The 20,561-nt window shown below is 48.0% G+C and overlaps 1 protein-coding gene across 1 annotated transcript in view; it reads left to right on the top strand.

The window, feature by feature from the left end:
- The window catches only part of LOC126524348 (glutathione S-transferase D7-like), a 38,265-nt gene that overhangs the window by 5,175 nt on the left and 12,529 nt on the right, over positions 1-20,561 (top strand). The window contains exons 3-4 of the mRNA XM_050172678.3: positions 1,137-1,195; positions 4,253-4,394. Coding sequence (XP_050028635.2) covers positions 1,137-1,195; positions 4,253-4,394 — 201 coding nt within the window. The remainder of the gene's footprint in view (positions 1-1,136; positions 1,196-4,252; positions 4,395-20,561) is intronic.

The raw sequence follows: 20,561 nt of genomic DNA, 5'->3' as shown, positions 1-20,561 counted from the left end.
AAAAGTTTTTTTCCGAGCGTGAAAGAAGCCTGGAAGTGCACGCAAAATTACCGCTCGACTGGCCGCTCGAGGCACTTTGCGTGTACTCGCGGGTTTCTTTAACGCTCAGAAAAACACTTTTAGGTAGCACATATGGAGCGACGCGAAGCCGTATCCAGAGTTTTTCATATCGCTCAACAATATTCTCTACAATTTATCAGGGCAGCAGAGGAAAATGAAAAAGGTGGATAACAGCCTTGCCACTCTTCGCTCGCAGTGTTCATATAAGGGGTGGGGAGGGGAGGCATAGGGAAAAGTTGACGTGAGTAGGCAAGGAAACGCTATTACTATAGACGCGACTGTGGTTACGGGCAAACAGGATAACATTAAGTTCGAGGTACGGTACGGTACGTTTCTTCCATTTTTCAAAAAAAAAAGAAGACACCATGCAAATTTGTCAAGCGGGCAACTTACGCAGGGCATGCAGAAGCATGACAGCATTAAAGTGCACTCTATAGACGACACAACGGGAGTGATCGCACTTCAAACCAATACTTCTGTGCCCGCCACAGTAGCTTTGCTGCTATGGCGTTGCTCGAGATCGCGGCTTTGATCCTGACCGCGGCAGCCCTATTTTCACACTGTGAAATAATAAAAGGAACGCTCGTGCACTTAGATTTAGAGACACATTAAAACACGACGGTGTCAGAATTAATCTGGAGTCCGCCACTAAGGCGTGTCTCATAACCTGATTGTTGTTTTCGTATGTACAGCCTCATGATCCAATTCAAGTTTAATACTTGTGCCACGATACGATGTGCCATGTGAGGCAATGACTATGCCCAACGCTCTCAGAGGTTATGAAATATGGCGCACAACAACGCCTCAAGCGAACACATTGCCATGTATGTTATGTGTACTACGCAGACAAACAGCAGTGGCGCACGCAAGGTAACGTTTATCAGCAATTCATCACTAATGTAGGATTAAATATTGAAGAAACATTCGCCGTCAACATCACCTCTAATTATTGTCAGTCAACGCAAAGAGCAAAGAAACCGTGTTTTACATCGATTCCCATAGTGCGTGTGATCTGCATAATTTTTTCAGTCTTAACCCTTCATGACTACCTGTGTCTTTTTTTTTTCTCTTTGCAGCTTAACCCTATGCACACCATACCAACATTGCAAGACGACAACTTTGTGCTGTGGGAAAGGTGAGATGAGCACTTTTAAGTTCAGGAGGCCCTATGGTAGACACAAATAGTTAAACTAAATATTGTTTTTGGAGTGAAAGAAATAAGACGTTCGGTTTACATTGACATAGTTTGAAATGCCATAAAGCGGTTCAAATCAAATTACAGCTGGTATGTTTGCCGACAAGCGCTTCTACCCCGAAAACCGGGCTGCTAAAATTTTGCAACGCATATAAGGAGTTTGCAACGTGCGTTGCATGATTTTTCAACGTGCGTCGCATAATTTTGCAACGCACGGAAGTGTAACATGTTCAATGAGCTATGCAACGTTCCAGCATAGAGAAAACGAACGAGCTAGGAAAAGACAACCCGTAGTTCCAGCAAATGTAGTGGCGTGTCGCTAGCGTGATAGAAATCGCGAAAGTCGAACGGAAAATACAAGAACAAGTGAATGAAGGAATTCGGCAATGTGTACATGATGGTAGTCTTGAATCTTTGGCACACACTGGATGCATCTGCCAAGATGCAACGAGCCTTCGAACTACAGCGCGCCGCAACAGTGAAATTACTCGCTAAAATTGTCCCAATGAATTTGTCAAAACTGTCCTTATAAAGCGTTGTCTGACACGTTGGTGTTGCAGTCTCGTCTTAATAAGTTTCGAGCACTGGCAGTCACTTCATAAAAAAGCTTATCTTGATTTCTAAAAAAACTAATTGCGCTGGATGCGCATGGGACTTGTGCACTACTGTGGACGTGGGTTGGGAATTTAAGTTTTTGCTGAGCGAAATTCTGCCCAGAAACAGGAGGGACACTAAGACTGCAACTATAGCAGCGAACTAGGGTGGTTCCTTGGGATAGCTGCTGATTGATGATAAAAACGACGTATAGCGCGGAGGACAAGGACTGGGAGAAGACAACACACACTGCGCTGCAGCGAGCATAGCAGCGAGCATGGTCATCAGTCGTCGAATCTAATCACCTGTGTCAAATGCGACCCTGATTTATATTTTGCACCATACGTTCATATAAGTAATCACTGGAGCTTGAATGCGTTCCAGGCTGTACAACGCCATTCGAGACGTTCCGACCATCTGATCGAACGTGGCACCTTTCTTATAGAAGAAGTGACAACGTTCGAGAACTTTGGGATTCTGTTGGTGCGTCTTGCCCCGAGCGACAAGATGACGGCGGTATTTCTGTTCAAACTAACACCACCATAAATGGAAATAACGACGCAGGGAAATATCAAAGACCGCACTGTATCTGCGATTAAGTCTGTTTTGTACTACACCCTACTGTGACTATAACATCATCAATAACAGCATATTTACATTGCACTGTGGGCGTTTATCGTAGCTGCAATCCCTGGTGGGAGTAAGCTTATCGCGGGGTAAATATCTCGGCAGAACAATGTAAAAGAAAAGCGCTGGACCTTTGTTCAAATTGCGGAATACCGGCGCTCAAACAAATCACACAGAAAAGAGCGACAAACGCAGGCCTTCTAGAATTTGAACTACGATAGAGCAGCCGGCCCGAATTTTATATGATACTAAACCATTTTACTTTATTATGGTCACGGAAGTGCGCACTCCAGACACCGCACTGAATTGCTTTACATAAATGTACGCAGTTCAATACGAACTCAAAAATAGGTCGGCGTCGACAGACATTCAGAGCGCCTAATACATAACGATCAATAGACAGGAACAAAAAATAGATGTGACATGAATCAAAATGAAGTAGAGGAGGAATGTCACATTGTTCTTTTCATGCCACCTTTTCTTGTGTGTGTGCACGTATTTTCTGCGTTCTCTAGTATACTTATAAATGAGTCTTGAAAGGATCCAGGGTCATTGAAATCACTCTGCTTTTTGCAGTAGAACAACTAAAAAAACAATTTTGTGGAACCTCCTTGAACGGGAACTGTCCAAGGTATGCGTGAGCAGCACATGGTGATCGGCGTGTTACGCATTGTGTTATGTGGGGTAATGCTGTATGTGGGGGTTGGGATCATGCAGTATGCTATATTTATTTATATGTGCGTGTGGAGTACGAGCAGACAAATAGACTTATTTACATTACCTAACGCCTATTTTTCAATGTTCCCATTGAGGGAGGTACCGCCTAATTCATTTGCGCGAAACGCGGCGCAACCTAATCAAAGCGTTATATTTTATTTAATCTTTTATTTGTTAATACTGCAGGCCAAATATATGGCCCAAGCAGCCGTGCACATGAGCCCGACAATAATGAGTACAGTTAGTAAAATTTCATAAAGGCTGAACAAAAAGATTGATACTAATTAGAGAAAACACCCATTCACAATGTGTAAAACAAATCATTGTAATTTTGAAATTATGCATCTACAACAATAACCAATAACACTGAATGCCGACAAAGGCAGTGGAGGGGGATCGCGGCGCGTGCATACATAATTAATGCACAAGCTGTGTATCCTCTCGTTTTGGGTCGCCTTTAGTCACCTTCCAATCCCCTGGCCGGGTGTTTAGCAGTGCGTCCTATAGTGCTTGCTATCCACCTTTTCTGGCCTGGGCATTTCTGGCCTAGGCTTAACGCCTCGTTTCTACGTACGGCGTATGGCGAACAGCGAAAGCAGATAGGCTCGTAGGATGTTTTGCGCTGGCACTCCTACTGTTCTCGCGGGCAACGACTAGTTGGTCACTGTACTCCAGATGGTAGCTCACAAGCACGCACGCAGTGGACTTAAACTGCGCAATCTCGCCTTGTATTGAGAAAGAGGTTTTCTAGCTTCATATCAAATTTTGACCGACACGCTAGTGTTGGTCAATACATTAACCTGGTTATTTACAGCTCATCGACGTCTGCTCTACAGGTATATTGTTTTATTGCTGCTTGGCCGTGAGAGAAGAAATTATCGGACTAACGCCGGAAATGACGAAATGGTTGTCCTATAGCAGGGGACGCTAGAGCACACTGATCCATTACTACGAGCCCATTATTATTAACGATGGAGCAGGCTAGTCGTGGTCATTCATTTCCCTATATACGCTCTGCGCTGTTACCGCCTGACCGAATCGCGGTTCAATTCTTTCCAGCCGCGCAATCATGCGGTACCTGGTGGACATGTATGCACCTGACCACTCGCTCTACCCCAAGGACGTCCGGAAGAGAGCCCTGATTGACCAGTTCCTCGACTACGACCTTGGCACATTTTATCGCACAGTTGCCGATTACTTTGTGAGTGTTCATTGGACTGATTCTACTTCCATCACACGATTTGTACACATGCTTAAGCAGGTGAAGCTTTGACAGGCAGCAATGAATAACTCAAAGGGCGTGAGGAGCCCACAGCAAGTGTATTTGTCAGTTTCCCAAGATATGTTAAAAGTGAGCATGCATACCATAAGAAACATAAAGATATTGTAATTATATACGGGAGTTGAAGACAAGCGCACCTGACATGTGAGTGGACGATTCGAAACCACACGCGTATTTTCTAATTATCTTGGCAAAAACAAGGAACAGTTGTTAAAACAAGCAGTAAGGTCACCCAATATTGCTTTTTTTTAAGCTTCTGTGTTAGCGCATATTTGTGCAATTCCTTTATTTTTTCTCTTAGCTCCCCAGCCACTAACACTAACATTTGTGCAGTTATTCTAATGCAGCGTTAATAACACTTTGTAACGGTGAACAAGTTTTTTTTTATTTCAACTTGTCTTTTACGAGAGGCGCAGTTGTGCATATGTCATCTCGCTCATTTTGAATATTACTTATCGGTGGCTCTGGCAAGGATAGCTACGGCGCAATGTGGGTGCTGCGTTTCGATATTGTAACTTCCAAGCTGATTACGATAAAGGTGCTTAGTTCAGTATCTCTACCGAAGCGCTTCGGTACGAAGATCATTCACTTCCTTTCTTTTGCAAGTATTGTTAAAGCAATAAATGAAGGCTACTTACGAAAACCAAATTATAGTCTACAAAGCATGTGCATATATTGAAGCGCATGGAGACAGTTTCAAGACATTATTTCTGTGAAGCACTATTCTTGTTAAGCTAGGATGCCATGAAAGGTTCTTGTTTACGCTATATAGTTTGCAACATTGCCAGTATAATAACAAAAATGCACTGTGGTTATGTAGAACTGTTTATAGTGTTCAATGCGTACGTTTCCCCGGAAGTTAGCGAATATATATATATATATATATATATATATATATATATATATATATATATATATTTATACACACACACACATATATATATATATATATACACAGTAAACTCTCAGTTGTACGAGTGTCGGTTGATCGAATATTTCAGAATAAAGAAGTTTTTAATAATCCCCGGCAGTTTTCTTATAAATTCTATGCAAAAATGTTTCACTTAAACGAATTTTGGAACAGTCAATATTTCAGTTTAACGAGCTCGCTCAGAGGACCAAGGCTTGCACTGCACTGCACTGCAGGCGCAACCGATGCCCGCCCTCCTCAAACCGCCGCTCCACCGGCAATGTAACGTCGCTGGCGCCCCTGGGGCAAAGCGGCCGCGCGGTAAACGAACGGCAACGAGGCATGGCCTCCGAGATGGCCCACACAAAACGAGCAAGCATGTAATCTCGGAGGCCATGAACAAAGTAACATCGCTGGTGCTTACAACGCCGCCAGAGCAAAGCGGCGATCTGTCACACCACAAACCACGTGGTGTGTGTGTTTTTTCGACCGGCTAGTCGTGGCATCGTCGTCGTCTCTTTCTTTCCAGTCTCGTCGGTTCCGTGTGTGCACACCAACGACCCACGTGGTGTGTTTTTCATTGATATGTACAAATTCCATTTCACACATTGCTAACATTATGGATTCCATGTCTTTTGCTCCATGAATTGCTCTTCAAATTTTTGACTCTGTATGCCATGTCTTATGTTGGTCTAGTGAAGTTTAGTGAACTATTTCCTTCGGTCCCTTGAAGTTCACTGGATATATATATATATATATATATATATGTATATATATATATATATATATATATATATATATATATATATATATATATATATATATATGGGGTTTCTTCAAAGTTCAGCGCGCAGGACCTCACGTAACATACGCAGGAATGAGACGACGAACCTTTTCGAAGACGTATTTACTTAACGTTTTCGGCTGGTGGACCAGTCTTCGTCAGAGTACAGTAACGCATGAACACATACACAGCTTTAAAAGCACCGTATCAAGAGCAGAGGGCGCACTATCTGCGCTGACTAGAACTTACACTGCGCATCAAAAATCTTTATCAATGACAGGCAGTTTGGAATACAAAGCATGGAATTCAGATGTATTCAGGATACAATATATACAAACATGACTCTCAAGTAAGTGCCAGCGGTTATCATGATTATACGTAGTGAAAACAAAATGACGTACAGTCACCCGCAATATTTTAGGGGTCACGGGTCTCAAGACAAATACGGATTTCTGCTCTCTTATTGCGTAGCGCTTCTAATCTATTGGATCACAGTGCAGCTCGCAAGAAATGCTGCGGATCAAAGCTTTTAATTACAGTCTATGCGCACAGGCTTCGCAGAAATTTGGCTCTCTCGCAAATCCCGCGTCTCGTGATGCAAAGATGATGCAAAGAGATGCAAAGGCGTGATGTTTAGCACATGTCATCTCTAAATGCAACATCGAATTATCTAAAAAATCAGCTGTTAAGCGTACAACTTCAAGTAACATACGTCAAAAAACCATTCGTAAAAAAAAAGCCTTGAAATCATACATGTACACTGTGTGGGAAGTGTATATTTATGCTCAATCTAAAGTTAGACAGGTTAGTTTTTCTTTGTTTTCATTTATTCCGGACGAGACAGTGTTAAATTTATGAATAAGGTAAGATTCGCGAAGCTCGCGGTCATGGCTTGTGCAGAATCAAGATTTGAGTATGGTTACTTTGAGATTGTTAAATGAGTGGCCCGGCATATTGACATGTTTCGAGAGTGGTAGGTTTGGTTGGGATTTCGCATGCGATCTGTGGTTGTTAAAAGGGATCCTGAAAGGTGTTTCAGTATGGCCTATGTATTGCGTGTGGCAAGTGCCGCACTCGAGCAAGTACACTACGTTACATGAATCACAGTTGAAACTGTCTTTAATTGTGAACATGAATTGGCTTGCTATGCTGGGGGCAGCCAATGTAGGTGTTATATGAGGGTAGACTTTGCAACGTGGTTTATTGCAGCGGCTGCAACCGGTCGGGTTAAAAGCGGGAATTTTTGAAGACGTTAGTATGTCACCTATGTTTTTCGAACGCCTATACACGACCCGAGGTGGCTCAGGAAAAACGGCCTTTAACCTGTCGCTTTGGTAGAGAATGTTGTAGTGTTTGCGGAGTATTCCTGAGACCTTACGGTTAGAGGCGGAATGTGTGAGTATCAAATTAGCCGACTGGGAGCCAGTGGGTTTGTTTCTGCCCTTTAGAAAGTCCATGCGGTCGTGTCCTGCCACTTGGTGTATCGTGTCATCCATCATCTTTTCTGGATATTTACGGTTGAGAGGTTTCTTTTTGAGTTCCTTCGTCTTCTTCGTCTTCTTCGAAATCGTCTTCTTCGGAACATATGCGCTTAAAGCGCTGTGCCTGGCTGTGTGGAATCGCAGTCTTGAAATGACGCACGTGGCTGCTTTCAAAATGAAAAAAATTGATGATTATCATTTGGCTTTTCGTAGAGTTTTTTGATCAGGCGTCCGTCGAAAATAGTGATAGTGACGTCAAGGAAGTCTACAGACGATGGTGAGTAATGATGTGTGAATTTGATAGCGGGGTGTTCCTGGTTGAATGCAGCAATGAAGTTTAACAGTCTGGTTTCGCTAACTGTATCAAGTACAAAGTATATCGTCGATGTAACGTTTAAAGTAGATGGGTTTTAATCGTACACTCTTAAGGAGCGCGTATTCGTGCACTCCCATGAAGACGCTTGCGTAATTCGGGCCTATTTTCGTTCACATCGATGCATCACTAATTGGTACATAATGAGAATTTAGGGCCTACTCTTGTTGCCATCGATGTTCCACTAATTGTACATAATGAATTTATAATTCTCATTACCTACAAATTAGTAAAACCTCGATGGGAACGAAAATGGGCCCTAACTACGCAAACGTCTTCATGGGAGTGCTCGAAGCCGCGTTCCTTAAGCGTGTATGATTAAAACCTATCTACTGTAAACGCTACACCGACGATATATTTTGTATTTGGACACATCACATCACACCTTTGTATATGCATGTGTACGTCATTTTGTTTTCACTAAGGATAATCATGGTAACCGCTGGCACTTACCTGAGAGGTAGCAGCTGTTAATACGGTGCTTTTAAAGCTGTGTATGTAGTGTTCATGCGTTACTGTGTGCGTGTGTTTGTGTGTGTGTGTGTGTGTGTGTGTGTGCGTGCGTGCGTGCGTGCGTGCGTGCGTGTGTGTGTGTGTGTGTGTGTGTGTGTGTTTGTGTGTGTGTGTGGGCGTGTGCGTGCGCGCGCGCGCGCGCGCGTGTACTGGTTTACGGACGGTAAAGCTGTCTCGTTGGTAAGACGTGCTATTCAAAACCCGGCCATACTGATTCTAGGTCAGGTTGCAGACAGACAGACAACGAACTTTAATCCTGAGGAGCTACTGTCAGGACCTCCTAACGGGAGGCCATTGTAGCCGCTCGCCGCACCCACGTACAGGACAGAATGCCGTGACGCTCTGCCCTTTCCTGGGCCCTCTGGATAGCCTGGGTTTGATTTTGGAGTACCGTGCTTCTGATGGCCTCCTCCCATTCGGCTTCGCTGGAGAGGAAGTCGTTAGGCTACGCGGGACATCGCTAGAGCATGTGACCCATAGAGCAAAAGGTTTCACTGCAGTCGAGACAACTAGGGAAATTTTGATCGTACAAGCAGCGTGTCATCATTTTAGTCAATACGATGCGCGGTATGTAGAAAGAACAAGTAAAAGGGGGCAAAAGAAGTTCGATAAAAGACAAATTGCTGGTGCAGGGAGGCAGAGCAGCGCCTTCTCCATTTTTATCAATGCCAGCCAGATGCGGCCGACCTAGCTGTTCACCACCCTCTCCTGTGGTCCTTTCCCACTCTCACCCATTCGCTAGCGTTCGCGCCTGCTTTACAGTCGTGGGGCAGAGTACCATCTGGGCGGCGCCTCACGACCAAAGTCGGAGGAAATAATTCTTTGTGAAGAGGAAGCTTTAGCTCTGGTTCTGCTAAGTACGTGTAAAAGGACAATTCTTTTTTTCTGGGCAACCACTGCACCAAATTTGACTAGGTTTGTTGCATTTATAAGAAAATTTCTAAATCGAGTGACTGTTTAGAGTTTTCGTTTATGTTATCAATTCTTTGTTAATAATTGGCAAAAATTGAAAAATTTCAGGAGACAAAAATATTGTTACGGTGAAGGGAAGGAAGAAGTTGGACTGGACTAGAGGAAGACGAACTCTGGCAGTTGCCTGAACGCTATTAACCTCAGTTGTAAATATACATTATTTTACACTCGTGGGCCTGCTTTCTTCCTGCAACATTTTGGTGGAAGGTGCGGGGTACAATCACGGAACTTCGCAGTGGACGTCATCTACCTGCCGCCACAATGGCAAATCAACCGACACAAGCGACAACGCCTCAGCAGCCCGTGCCAACGGTCATCCTCCCTCATCCGCGGGACCCAGGGACATTCTGTAGCATCGACAACGCCGACGTCGAGGACTGGCTTACGATGTACGACCGAGTGTGCGACAACAACAGGTGGGATCCAACAATGAAGATAGCAAACGTGATATTTTATCTAAGAGGAACTGCGAAGCAATGGTACGACACACACGAAGCTGACCTAACGAGCTGGGATGTCTGCAAAGAAAAAATGCGAGACCTGTTTGGCAGACCAGTCGGTCGTCAGCTGGCAGCAAAAAAAGAACTTGCGTGCCGCGCTCAGACGTCCACAGAATCCTATGTCATGTACATACAGGATGTGTTGTCCATCTGTCGCAAGGCTCACGACAACATGACCGAGGCAGACAAGATTGGTCACATACTGAAAGGTATTGCAGACGATGCCTTCAATCTCCTGATGTGTAAGGATTGTGCCACTGTTGATGCAATTGTAAAGGAGTGCCGGCGCTTCGAACAAGCGAAGGGCCGCCGCGTCGCTCAAACTTTCGATCGATTGCCCAATACCGCTGCGACATCTTGCGAAGACCCACCATGGTTCGTTCAGCCCGCAGGACCGGAAGATATCAAGCGCATCGTTCGCCGTGAGCTTGAGGCCATGGCTCCGGCTCCAGTTCGTCCCGACTGTCGGGAAAGCGTGCCCGTTGTCTCCCTTACACAAGAGGTCGGTCGTTCGAGAGGAAATAGCAAGTTTGGGCATTCCATCTCTCTGCTCGGTCCGCCATACAAACACCTACCAGATTTCTCCGGCCGCTCGCTCCCAGACGCAAAGCTTACCGCCACCCCGTCGCCACCCAGCTCACTGGCGCACAGCGGCTGATAAACCCATCTGCTGTAATTGTTCCGGTATTGGACACATCGCCCGTCATTGCCGCAACCACTGGTCGTCGCCTTCTCGGTGGTCGTGTCCGAGTCACTACCGCCAAGTACCAGACAATCGTACTTTCTCGCCCTATACGCCGACTAGGAACATCAACGCCGACAGTGCTGCACCAAGATCCAGCCGCTCCCCGTCTCCGCAAGGTCGTAGGTCCCGTTCACCTCTCGTTCACCGCTCTTCGTCCCCTTCTGCAACTGGTCGCTTCGCTTCGGGAAACTAGGCGGTGCAGCTCCCGGAGGTGAAGCTGCAACTCCAACCCGGCCCACAAATCCTCTGTTGACCCAGCCTACATGCGAAAACCTACTGGACATTGAAGTTGATGGCGTTCCTGTTAGATCTCTCGTCGATACAGGAGCGCAGCTTTCAGTTATGAGCGCTGCTCTCCGCCGAAGGCTCAAAAAGGTTCTGACACCCGCCATATGGCGGGTGTCAGAACCTATACCGGGCACAGTGCCCGGTATACCGGGTACTGTGCGAGTCGCCTAAGGGAGTACTTCACCTGTCCTTGGGATGTGCACAGCACGTGTGACCATTGGGGGCCATTATACCGTTGTTCTATTTATCGTCCTTGAACACTGTCCGCACGACCTAATTCTTGGCCTCGACTTCCTTTCGAAACACTCCGCCAAAATTGAATGCTCCGCAGGTGTTTTACAGTTGGATCTGCCGCTTCCTGCCGACGTAACAACTTGTGCTTTACACCGCTTATGTTCTGCTGAGTTTGCAAGGCTGTCTCCACAGGCGGCTACAAATGTCCTCCTGACGCCCTGTCCTCCCGTACCTGATGGCGAGTACGTCGTGTCGCCGCTTACTGACGTAGTTTTGTCACGCATTATTGCCCTGCCGAGAACCTTAATCTGGATCCGCGAAAACTGCACTCACGTGCCCATCCTTAATTTTGCGTTTTCGTCGCATGTGCTGCCACACGGTATCGCCATAGCGCATATCTTTGGAAGAATTTGAAGTTTCTTTTTTGACCTCTGAATCCTTCCTCAGTACCAAAGGACCTTTGTCACCCACTCCTCCGTACTCGACGCCCGCGGACGATGTTTCTAAGATGATCGCCCCTGACCTTCCTTCCGAGCAAACAACCACTCTTCGTCACCTCCTGTCATCTTTTCGGGACATCTTTGATTTGGATGACCGTCCACTTGGCCAGACATCTGTTGTCACGCATCGCATCAATACCGGTGACGCCAGCCCCATTCATAGGCGGCCATATCGTGTCTCCGCAACAGAAAGGCCCATCATACAGAACGAGGTAGATAGGATGATGGAGAAAGACATCATTGAACCTTCCAGTAGCCCGTGGGCATCACCGATTGCCTTAGTAAAGAAAAAATACAACTCGTGGCGCTTCTGCGTTGACTATGTTTATCCACTGCCTCGCATTAATGACGCTCTTGACTGCCTTCATGGATCCCAATACTTTTCATCAATTGACCTCCGCTCCGGTTATTGGCAGATTAGCGTCAATGAGATGGACCGCGAGAAAACGGCCTTCGTCACACCGGACGGTCTGTACCAAATTAAAGTCATGCCCTTTGGACTATGCAATGCGCCAACTACATTCGAGCGAATGATGGACTCTCTCTTGCGCGGCTTGAAGTGGTCTACATTCCTCTTTTACCTCGACGATGTGATTGTGTTTTCGCCGAACTTTGAGAGCCATCTGCGGTGCCCCACCCATACTCTTCGTGTTTCGCAGGGCTGGCCTTCAGCTCAACTCCTCCAAGTGCCATTTCGGTCGCCGTGAAATTAACATGCTCGGCCATCTCGTAAACGCCGCCGGAATCCAACCTGATCCACAGAAAGTTCACGCCGTGCGAAATTTTCCTGTACCTTGTTCAACAAACGATATCCGTAGTTTTCTGGGCTTATGCTCTTATTTCCGGCGATTTGTGAAAAATTTTGCCGACATCACTCGCCCTCTCACTGACCTTCTTAAGAAAGACGTCTCTTTTTCTTGGGGACCTCTGCAGGAGAAAGCGTTCTCTACCCTGATTGAGCGGCTTACAACTTCCCCAATTCTGTCACACTTTGACCTCTCTGCGCCCACTGAAGTACGAACTGACGCGAGTGGTCATGGCATCGGCGCTGTCCTCGCTCAGCGTCAACAGGGCCAAGACCGTGTCATCGCTTACGCTAGCCGCCTTCTTTCCACGCCCGAGCGAAATTACTCCATTACAGAGAGAGAATGTCTCGCGCTCGTATGGCCAGTCGCGAAATTTCGGCCGTACCTTTTCGGTCGGAGCTTCTGCGTCATAACCGATCATCACACCCTCTGCTGGCTCTCGTCTTTGAAGGACCCACCTGGACGACTTGCACGTTGGGCCTTGCGTCTACAAGAATATACATATTCTATTATGTATAAGTCAGGGCGCCTGCATAAAGACACTGACTGCCTGTCCCACAATCCCGTGGATCAACCGGACGATACCGATGCAGACTCGGACATCAGTGTTCGATCCCTCTCCGGCTTCCTCCATATTGGCGATGAGCAGCGCAAAGATCCTGTTCTTCGAACACTTATGGAACGCCTAAGCTCCTCGCCCAATGACCCGTCCGTCCGGATGTTCACCTTGCGCGATGGAACTTTATACCGTCGTAGCGTTCGTCCTGACCGCCCGGAGCTCCTCCTAGTCGTTCCCAAGCACCTTCCAGTAGCCGTGCTCCAGCAACTTCACGACGCTGGACATCTGGGCATCACTCGTACATACGACCGCTTGCGGTGACGCTTCTTCTGACCCGGCATTTATCGCTCTGTGCGCCGTTATGTCGCTTCTTGCGACCTGTGTCAGCGCCGGAAGACGCCTGCTATGCCTCCCGCTGGTTTGCTGCAACCAATTGATATCCCTATAGAGTCCTTCTTCCGTGTGGGCCTAGACCTCCTTGGCCCGTTTCCAATTTCCATCAAAGGAAACAAATGGATTGCTATAGCAACCGATTATGCCACGAGATATGCCATCGCACGAGCGCTACCAACCAGCTGCGCTACAGATGTCGCCGACTTCTTACTATACGATGTCATCCTGCACCACGGCGCCCCTCGCCAGTTGCTGACGGATCGCGGCCGCTACTTTCTATCGAAGGTCGTCGATGATCTGCTCCGCTCCTGTTCTACAGAACATCAGATTGCTACCGCGTACCACCCTCAAACAAACGGCCTCACCGATCGACTCAACCGCACGCTAACTGAAATGCTGGCCATGTACGTTTCCGACGATCACAGCGACTGGGACGTCGCTTTACCATACATCACTTTCGCATACAACTCGTCACGACACTGCGGATTTCACCATTTTACCCGTTGTATGGCCGCGACCCCACCTTGCCCTTTGACACGTTGCTACCTTCCGCAGTACAATCACCCAGCACTGGTTACGCTCGCGATGCTATTGCCTTAGCCGCCCACGCCCGAGAAGTCGCCCGTCATCGCCTCACAGTCTCGCAAGCTTCTCAAAAGCGACGCTACTACCTTCGGCACCGAGACTCTCATTTTTCACCTGGTTCCCTTGTCCTTCGCTGGACACCTTCACGTCGCGTCGGCTTGTCGGAAAAACTACTTTCCCGTTATTCTGGTCCGTACCAGATCTTACGCCAACTGTCCGACGTGACATACGAGATCGCCCCAGTCGGTCAGCCTTCAGTGCCTCCCAACGTCACTAGCGGTGTTGTTCACGTCACCAGGCTCAAGCCCTATGTCCCCCATTAAGTGAGGCTCTATAACTTGCACCGGGATGGTGCTACTCCACCGGGAAGGTGATGTTACGGTGAAGGGAAGGAAGAATTTGGATTGGACTAGAGGAAGACGAAGTCTGGCAGTTGCCTGAACGCCATTAATCTCAGTTGTAAATATACATTTTTTTACACTCGTGGGTCTGCTTTCTTCCTGCAGCAATACTACGTTTACAACTCTGTAACTCAACAATGAAAAATGATATCGTAATTCTGTGAATTACACATAATAGTACATCTAAAGGGGACAAGATTGGCATGTTGCACATGAATTTCCTAAAATTTAGCTATATGAAGATACAGCTTTCGCAGAACCCTGGTACACAACGGAACGAATTCCCGTAAGACATAAATTTACATATCAAATTGTTTCGGTTTGGATGCTCTAATGGACGGAGTTTAGAAAACTACGATAACCCTTCAAGGTGCCTAGCTATGAATTTGTAAACTTTGTGCTTCTTTCGAACATTCGAAATTTTGAAGATAACTTTAACAAAATTCGGGGCCTAAATCGAAATGCCGCTTTAAACAGTTATTAAAATTTACCTTCTCTTTAAAATGCAACAAATTTCATTCAAATCACTGCAGGGGTTATCTCAGAAAAGCGTTTGTGCTTTTTACGTGTATTTGAATAGGCCACGTTGGAATTGGGCCAGAGCTAAAGCTTCCTCTTATGGCATCTTCGGCTGGCTGTTTCGGAGCGATTAGACCGTTCCCGTCTGTGGTGTGTTCTGCCGGTTGTAAGGGGGTGCGCGCCTTGCGTTCAGCTGGTTCTTGTCGATCGCTCTCCTCCACCTGCGCTCCGAGCCCTGTCGTCGGAGCAGTCGTCGAGATGGAGAGCGTTTCCAGGAACGTCATCGCAACACTGCGTCGACGCTGTTGGTGACTGTCCACTGCATGCTGGCGCCTCAACGAGCGCTCGTCCGCGAGTTTTCCCGACAGCGTACGCAGCTTTGGATAGGTGAAACATCGCGCGTTGGCCTTAGTCACGTGGTTTCGCATCTTCCATTTCCTTCTCCGAGAGCGGCTGACACGTTCTCCTTGCGCCATTGTCCTCTACCTCTGAGTTCTGGGAACGCCAGATCTGCCCGACTCCGCTTCGGGGGATGGAGGCGACCAGTCGAAAATACCATTAACCTGTGCATTTATCATTGGGGCGGCGCTCTGTATCCCTCATGATCAGGGAGCCTACATGCAAACGTTGTTTTAGGGTGGTGCCAACACCGAAATTTTGATCGCTATTTAGCGACCAAATTTATTGAGTAGCCATCTTGGTCCCTAATCTCGCATGAAGTCGCGGCGCATTCCTGCTTTATTTTTTGTCACGCTCTAATGTTCCTACGTTGCCACGCGGTATATTACATTTATTTAGGTTTATACCGATGGGGGGGGGGGGGGGGGGGCACACGAAACCGGCATACATTTTTAACTCGTATGTTGCATTATCCTTTTATTTTGACACATCAAATTTATTGATGTTCAATTGTTTATTGTGAGACACGTACAAGGAAACAAGTTACAAGGCACGGTAGCGTACTCGTGGTATAGTGTTATCTCCCGCCAGAAATGTCAACTGCATTAAGAATTGTCGTTATGGATAAAGGGTGCTTTTGGAAGTTTGCAGATAATAATGAATAGCCTGTTTAACCGCGATGTAGACGTACCTTGCACTGCGCTGAGGCACGCTGTGTGTGTGACTGCTGAGGCCAAAGTTTATTTAAAAAGGTAATTAGTTTCACGTCATCAAGAGTTTCAGGCAACGTGGTCTGTGGAGTGGTCTTTCTCCATTTTGTGGCCCACATCTTATTATTTGTCGGGAGCTTTAAACCGCCAATTTAGCTGACGGCGACGAGAACCCTCACAAAGGCTAACACCACCCTAAAACAGCGCTTGCATGTAGGCTCCCTACTCATGATCACTATGTTGGTTGTTACGTTGGCTGACGAGAGAGGCGCTCTTTTGTGCTACGTAGCATCTACGTCGCTACGTAGCATCTTCGTCGCCACGTACGCGGGGCTCCGCCAGAGCATATGATCTAGGTTGGCAAAGTCTAAGCAAAGGGTGCAAGTGTTTGACGTTGGCATTTCCGGATACAACCAGTGTGAGAGGGTGGGGCTAGGGTATGCCCCGACTTGCACGAGTCTCAGTGTCAATGCCTGAGGCTTGTTCAATTTAGTGTGTGGCGGTGGAAGCTTCCGCCTCCCCAGATAAAAGTACTTCGTGAGTTCGTTGTACGAGACAGGGGGGTCTCTGTTGTCCGGAACCTTAGCGCCGCGCCACCCGATAGCTTCGCGGTCGACGACTCCTCGCGCAACTCTGTGGGTCCTTTTGTTGAGGTTGGACGGGGCGCCCTTCGTCTGCCCACGTTGTACTCGGGGTGGACACTCCGAGGAATGGGGGTAACGGTAATGCACTCTTTTTGTTCTCGAGGTATGCTGCAGAAACTGGCCTCGATCTCCATTGGGGAACTCCAAGCTCCCTCAAGATGTTTCTCCCGGCCCTAGTCGTAGACAGTCTGGTAAACCGCGCCCTCTCCTGTGACTCCGCTATCTCTTCTAGAGTGGTGTCAATGCCTAGGTAGAGTAGTCGCTCTGAGCACTTGTACATACGAAGCCAGAGGGCTCTCTGAGTGCCTTCCTTATCAAAGCGTTCAGCGTGTCCCTTTCCGATATCTGCCAGTTGTGCATAGCCGCGACGTAGCTTAAGTGACACATCACGAAAGCACGAACCAACCGGACGAGGTTGTCCTCGCTCAGTCCTTGCTACCGGTTTGTAGCCCTTCTTACTAACGTGATGGCATTGTCCGTTTTCTTGGTGATTTCAGTACCGTCTGGTTATCGGAGCCCTTTCGATTCGATCGTCATACCCAGAACGCGGAGAGAGTTCACCCTAGGGGTGACGCAGCCCTCACTTGTCCTTAGAGTGATTCCGATGCCCTCTGCAGGCCTCCAACCTTTCGGTTTGGGGCCCCTGCGCTTGGGCCATTATAGTAGTACCTTTGATTTCCGCGGCGAGCATCGGAGGCCGGTTGGTCTCAGGTAGTCTTCTGTGACCTAGATGGCTTCTTGAAGCGCAGCGTCTAAACGTCCATGATTGCCGCTGGTGCACCATATGGTGATGTTGTCTGCATATATCGTGTGGTTAATGCCGTCGACGTTGGAGAGTTTCCTCGAGAGACCAAGCATGGCAAGGTTAAAGATGGTCGGGGATATGACTGACCCCTGTGATGTCCCTCTAGAGCCGAGCCTAACCGAGTCCGACGCGAGGTCTCCCACATGGAGGATAGCTTCTCTGTCCGCCAGGAAAGATCTCGTGAAGTCATGAAAGCGTTTGGACAAACCAAGGTTCGAGATCGTTCCAAAGACAAAGCAATGGAGGATGTTGTCGAAGGTCTTCTCGAATTTCAGGCCAAGTATGGCTCTCGTGTCTCTCGTGTTGCGATCGATGACCTGATTCTTGATCAGCCTCATTGTGTCTTGCGTCGAAAGGCCCGCTCTGAAGCCTATCATGTTGCGGGGATAGACGTCCTTGTCTTCCAAATACCGGCAGACCCTGTTATGGATTGCGTGCTCGGCCACCTTGCCCACACACGAAGTGAGCGAGATGGGCCTGATATTGTCAAGACTGAGCCGCTTGCCGGGCTTGGGAATGAGGATGGTGGTAGCCCTCTTCTGCATTACCGGAACTCTGCCGCTGCTCCGCGTCTGGTTGACGATCTCGGTCAAGTACTCTATTGACTTGTCGTCCAGGTTCCTCAGGGCCTTGTTCAGGATCTTGTCCGGACCGGGGGTCAATCTGCCGTTTAAGTCGTCTAGGTCCCGTCTGACTTCTTCAACCCCGAACTCCGTGTCCAGCTCTGGGTTGTCGGAGCCCCCGTAATCGTTGAGGGGGGTAGTCGCCGGCTGGGAAACCACCGGAAAGTACTTGTTCACCAGCTTTCCTAGGACTTCGACGTCCAAGGATTCCTGACTGGCTGCGTGCAAAATGCGTGCCACCATGCTCCGTTGTTTCGACTTAGTATTCGTCTCATCCAGCAAGTGCTTGAGGAGGTTCGAAGACCCTCCTTTGCGCATGTGACCGTCTATCAAATTGCAGACATCGTCCCAGTGCTGTCTAGAGAGCAGCTTGCAATGTCGCTATATTTTCTTGTTGACTTCGGCAATCTTCTTTCGGAACCTTGTGTTGAGACGCTGCCCCTTCCACGTGGATAGCAGGAACTGCTTGGCCTCGAGCAGATGGGCGAGCTTGCTATCCATCTTCTCGACTGGGAGATCTATGTTGACTTCCTCTTCCTTGGTGGCGGCCTCGATGTCTCTTCCTGTCTGTTCAGTCCAGCGTTCGAGATTGGGCATCACCTCCATGTCTTCCGAATATTCCTCCCTAATCTTTCTAAACTTCTCCCAGTCGGTGGCCCTGAACTTGCGCAGTCGTCTCTGCTCTACCCGCAAGGCCGTGGCCAGGATGTAGTGGTCACTGTCCAGGTTGCTTGTTGAGGTTGGCCCACTTAGCTTCCGCCGCTCCTTTAACGAAGGCGAGGTCCGTAGTTGTATCCCTGCTGGCCGACGTACCGCATCTAGTAGGGAGCGACGGGTCAGTCACGAGCATCAGACCCCGGTTGAGCGCCTCTTTCCAAAGGTCCTCTCCTTTATGGTTGTCATACAGGTAGCCCCAGGTGTGATACGGAGCGTTAAACTCGCCTGCAATGATGAGATGGGAGTTCCTGGAGATCCGCGCTGCCCTGGAGACGAGGCTCCTGAATCGCTGTCTCAGGTCCTTAGGGCTGCTGTAGACGATGGATGGATGGATTGATGGATGGATGGATGGATGGATGGACGGACGGACGGATGGATGGATGGATGGATGGATGGATGGATGGATGGATGGATGGATGGATGGATGGATGGATGGATGGATGGATGGATGGATGGATGGATGGATGGATGGATGTTATGAGTGTTCCCTTTGAGTGTCCGCTTGGTGGGTTGCACCACCAAGCTCTTGCTGTTATACTGCCTAAATTCCTACCTAGAGAAAAAAAGAAATAAAGAAAAAACCAATATGAACTCCCACAACCAAATTTCTTGACCACCTATTGCGAACTTTGCTTTTGTACGTCTCCGTTTTCTGTCGTTTCGCTACTTTTCTTCCACCAATCTTCCAATCGCCTCTTACTAATCTCTATTGCGGACATGTTTACTGTTCGCCTTCTCTCACTGAACCCAAGGGCTTGAAGGAGGCCAGTGGTGCCTAAATCGACCGCTGGGCAGATGTCTTCATATTCTAATAAAGCTTCCCAGCCTTCCCTAGCTTTACCGTAGCAAGATGAAGAGGCTCCCCCTGCTGGCGGGTCCGGGAATGACGTCGATCATGGTGTATTCGGTCTTGCTCGGCGTCATCTTGAAGTCGTGGGTGACGTGTGTCAGTTTCTTGTTCATCAGGACCGATACGCTTCTTCCTGCTTCGTACTTCGCGACAGACAGGTAGCCGGGTAGCGTGACTCTTTCGGTTAGTGTTTCTTGTAGGAGGACCACGTGCGGTTTCTTCTCGTGTGAGCGAATAAATTGCTGCAAGGGGTCCCTCTTGCGGAGAAACCCCCTGCAGTTTTCATTGCCATATTTTGAACCAATTAGTTTGTGTGGTCATCTTGTGCCTGTTGTTGAATTGTTAGGCTAATCTTCTCAGAAGGCATCCGTTCTGACTGGCCGAGGCCGTTCCCGGGAGCGACAGTGCCCGCGGGCCCATTATTGGAGCCACCACATTCTTTAGGTACGATTCTACTTTGCAGAACCTCCTATAGTAGCTCTCTTTCATTTCCAGCATGCTCCCCTGGAGGTGTGAGGCCGTATCGCTCCGCTGATTCATGCTCTCGCTCAGAGAAGCGAGCATCTCGTGAATCTCCGACTTTGCTCTACTCGCCGGTTTTCCTGCTCACCAGCAATAGCCCTCTTTTTGGCAGGCCTCTCCGCCTGACAGTCGCCCGCCGTGGGCATCTCCGTCTGTATCGACTCGTCCATTTGCTTGTCTGCCGAGCCGGAGTGTTCTCTTTTAAACTCGGCCATTTCTGCCATGAGTTTCGCTATCCTATTCCTCATCATTT

Source organism: Dermacentor andersoni, chromosome 3, assembly GCF_023375885.2.
Source record: "Dermacentor andersoni chromosome 3, qqDerAnde1_hic_scaffold, whole genome shotgun sequence".
Classification (NCBI taxonomy): domain Eukaryota; kingdom Metazoa; phylum Arthropoda; class Arachnida; order Ixodida; family Ixodidae; genus Dermacentor; species Dermacentor andersoni.
Note: the sequence above shows the minus strand (reverse complement) of the source record. Positions and strands in the feature narration are given on the sequence as shown.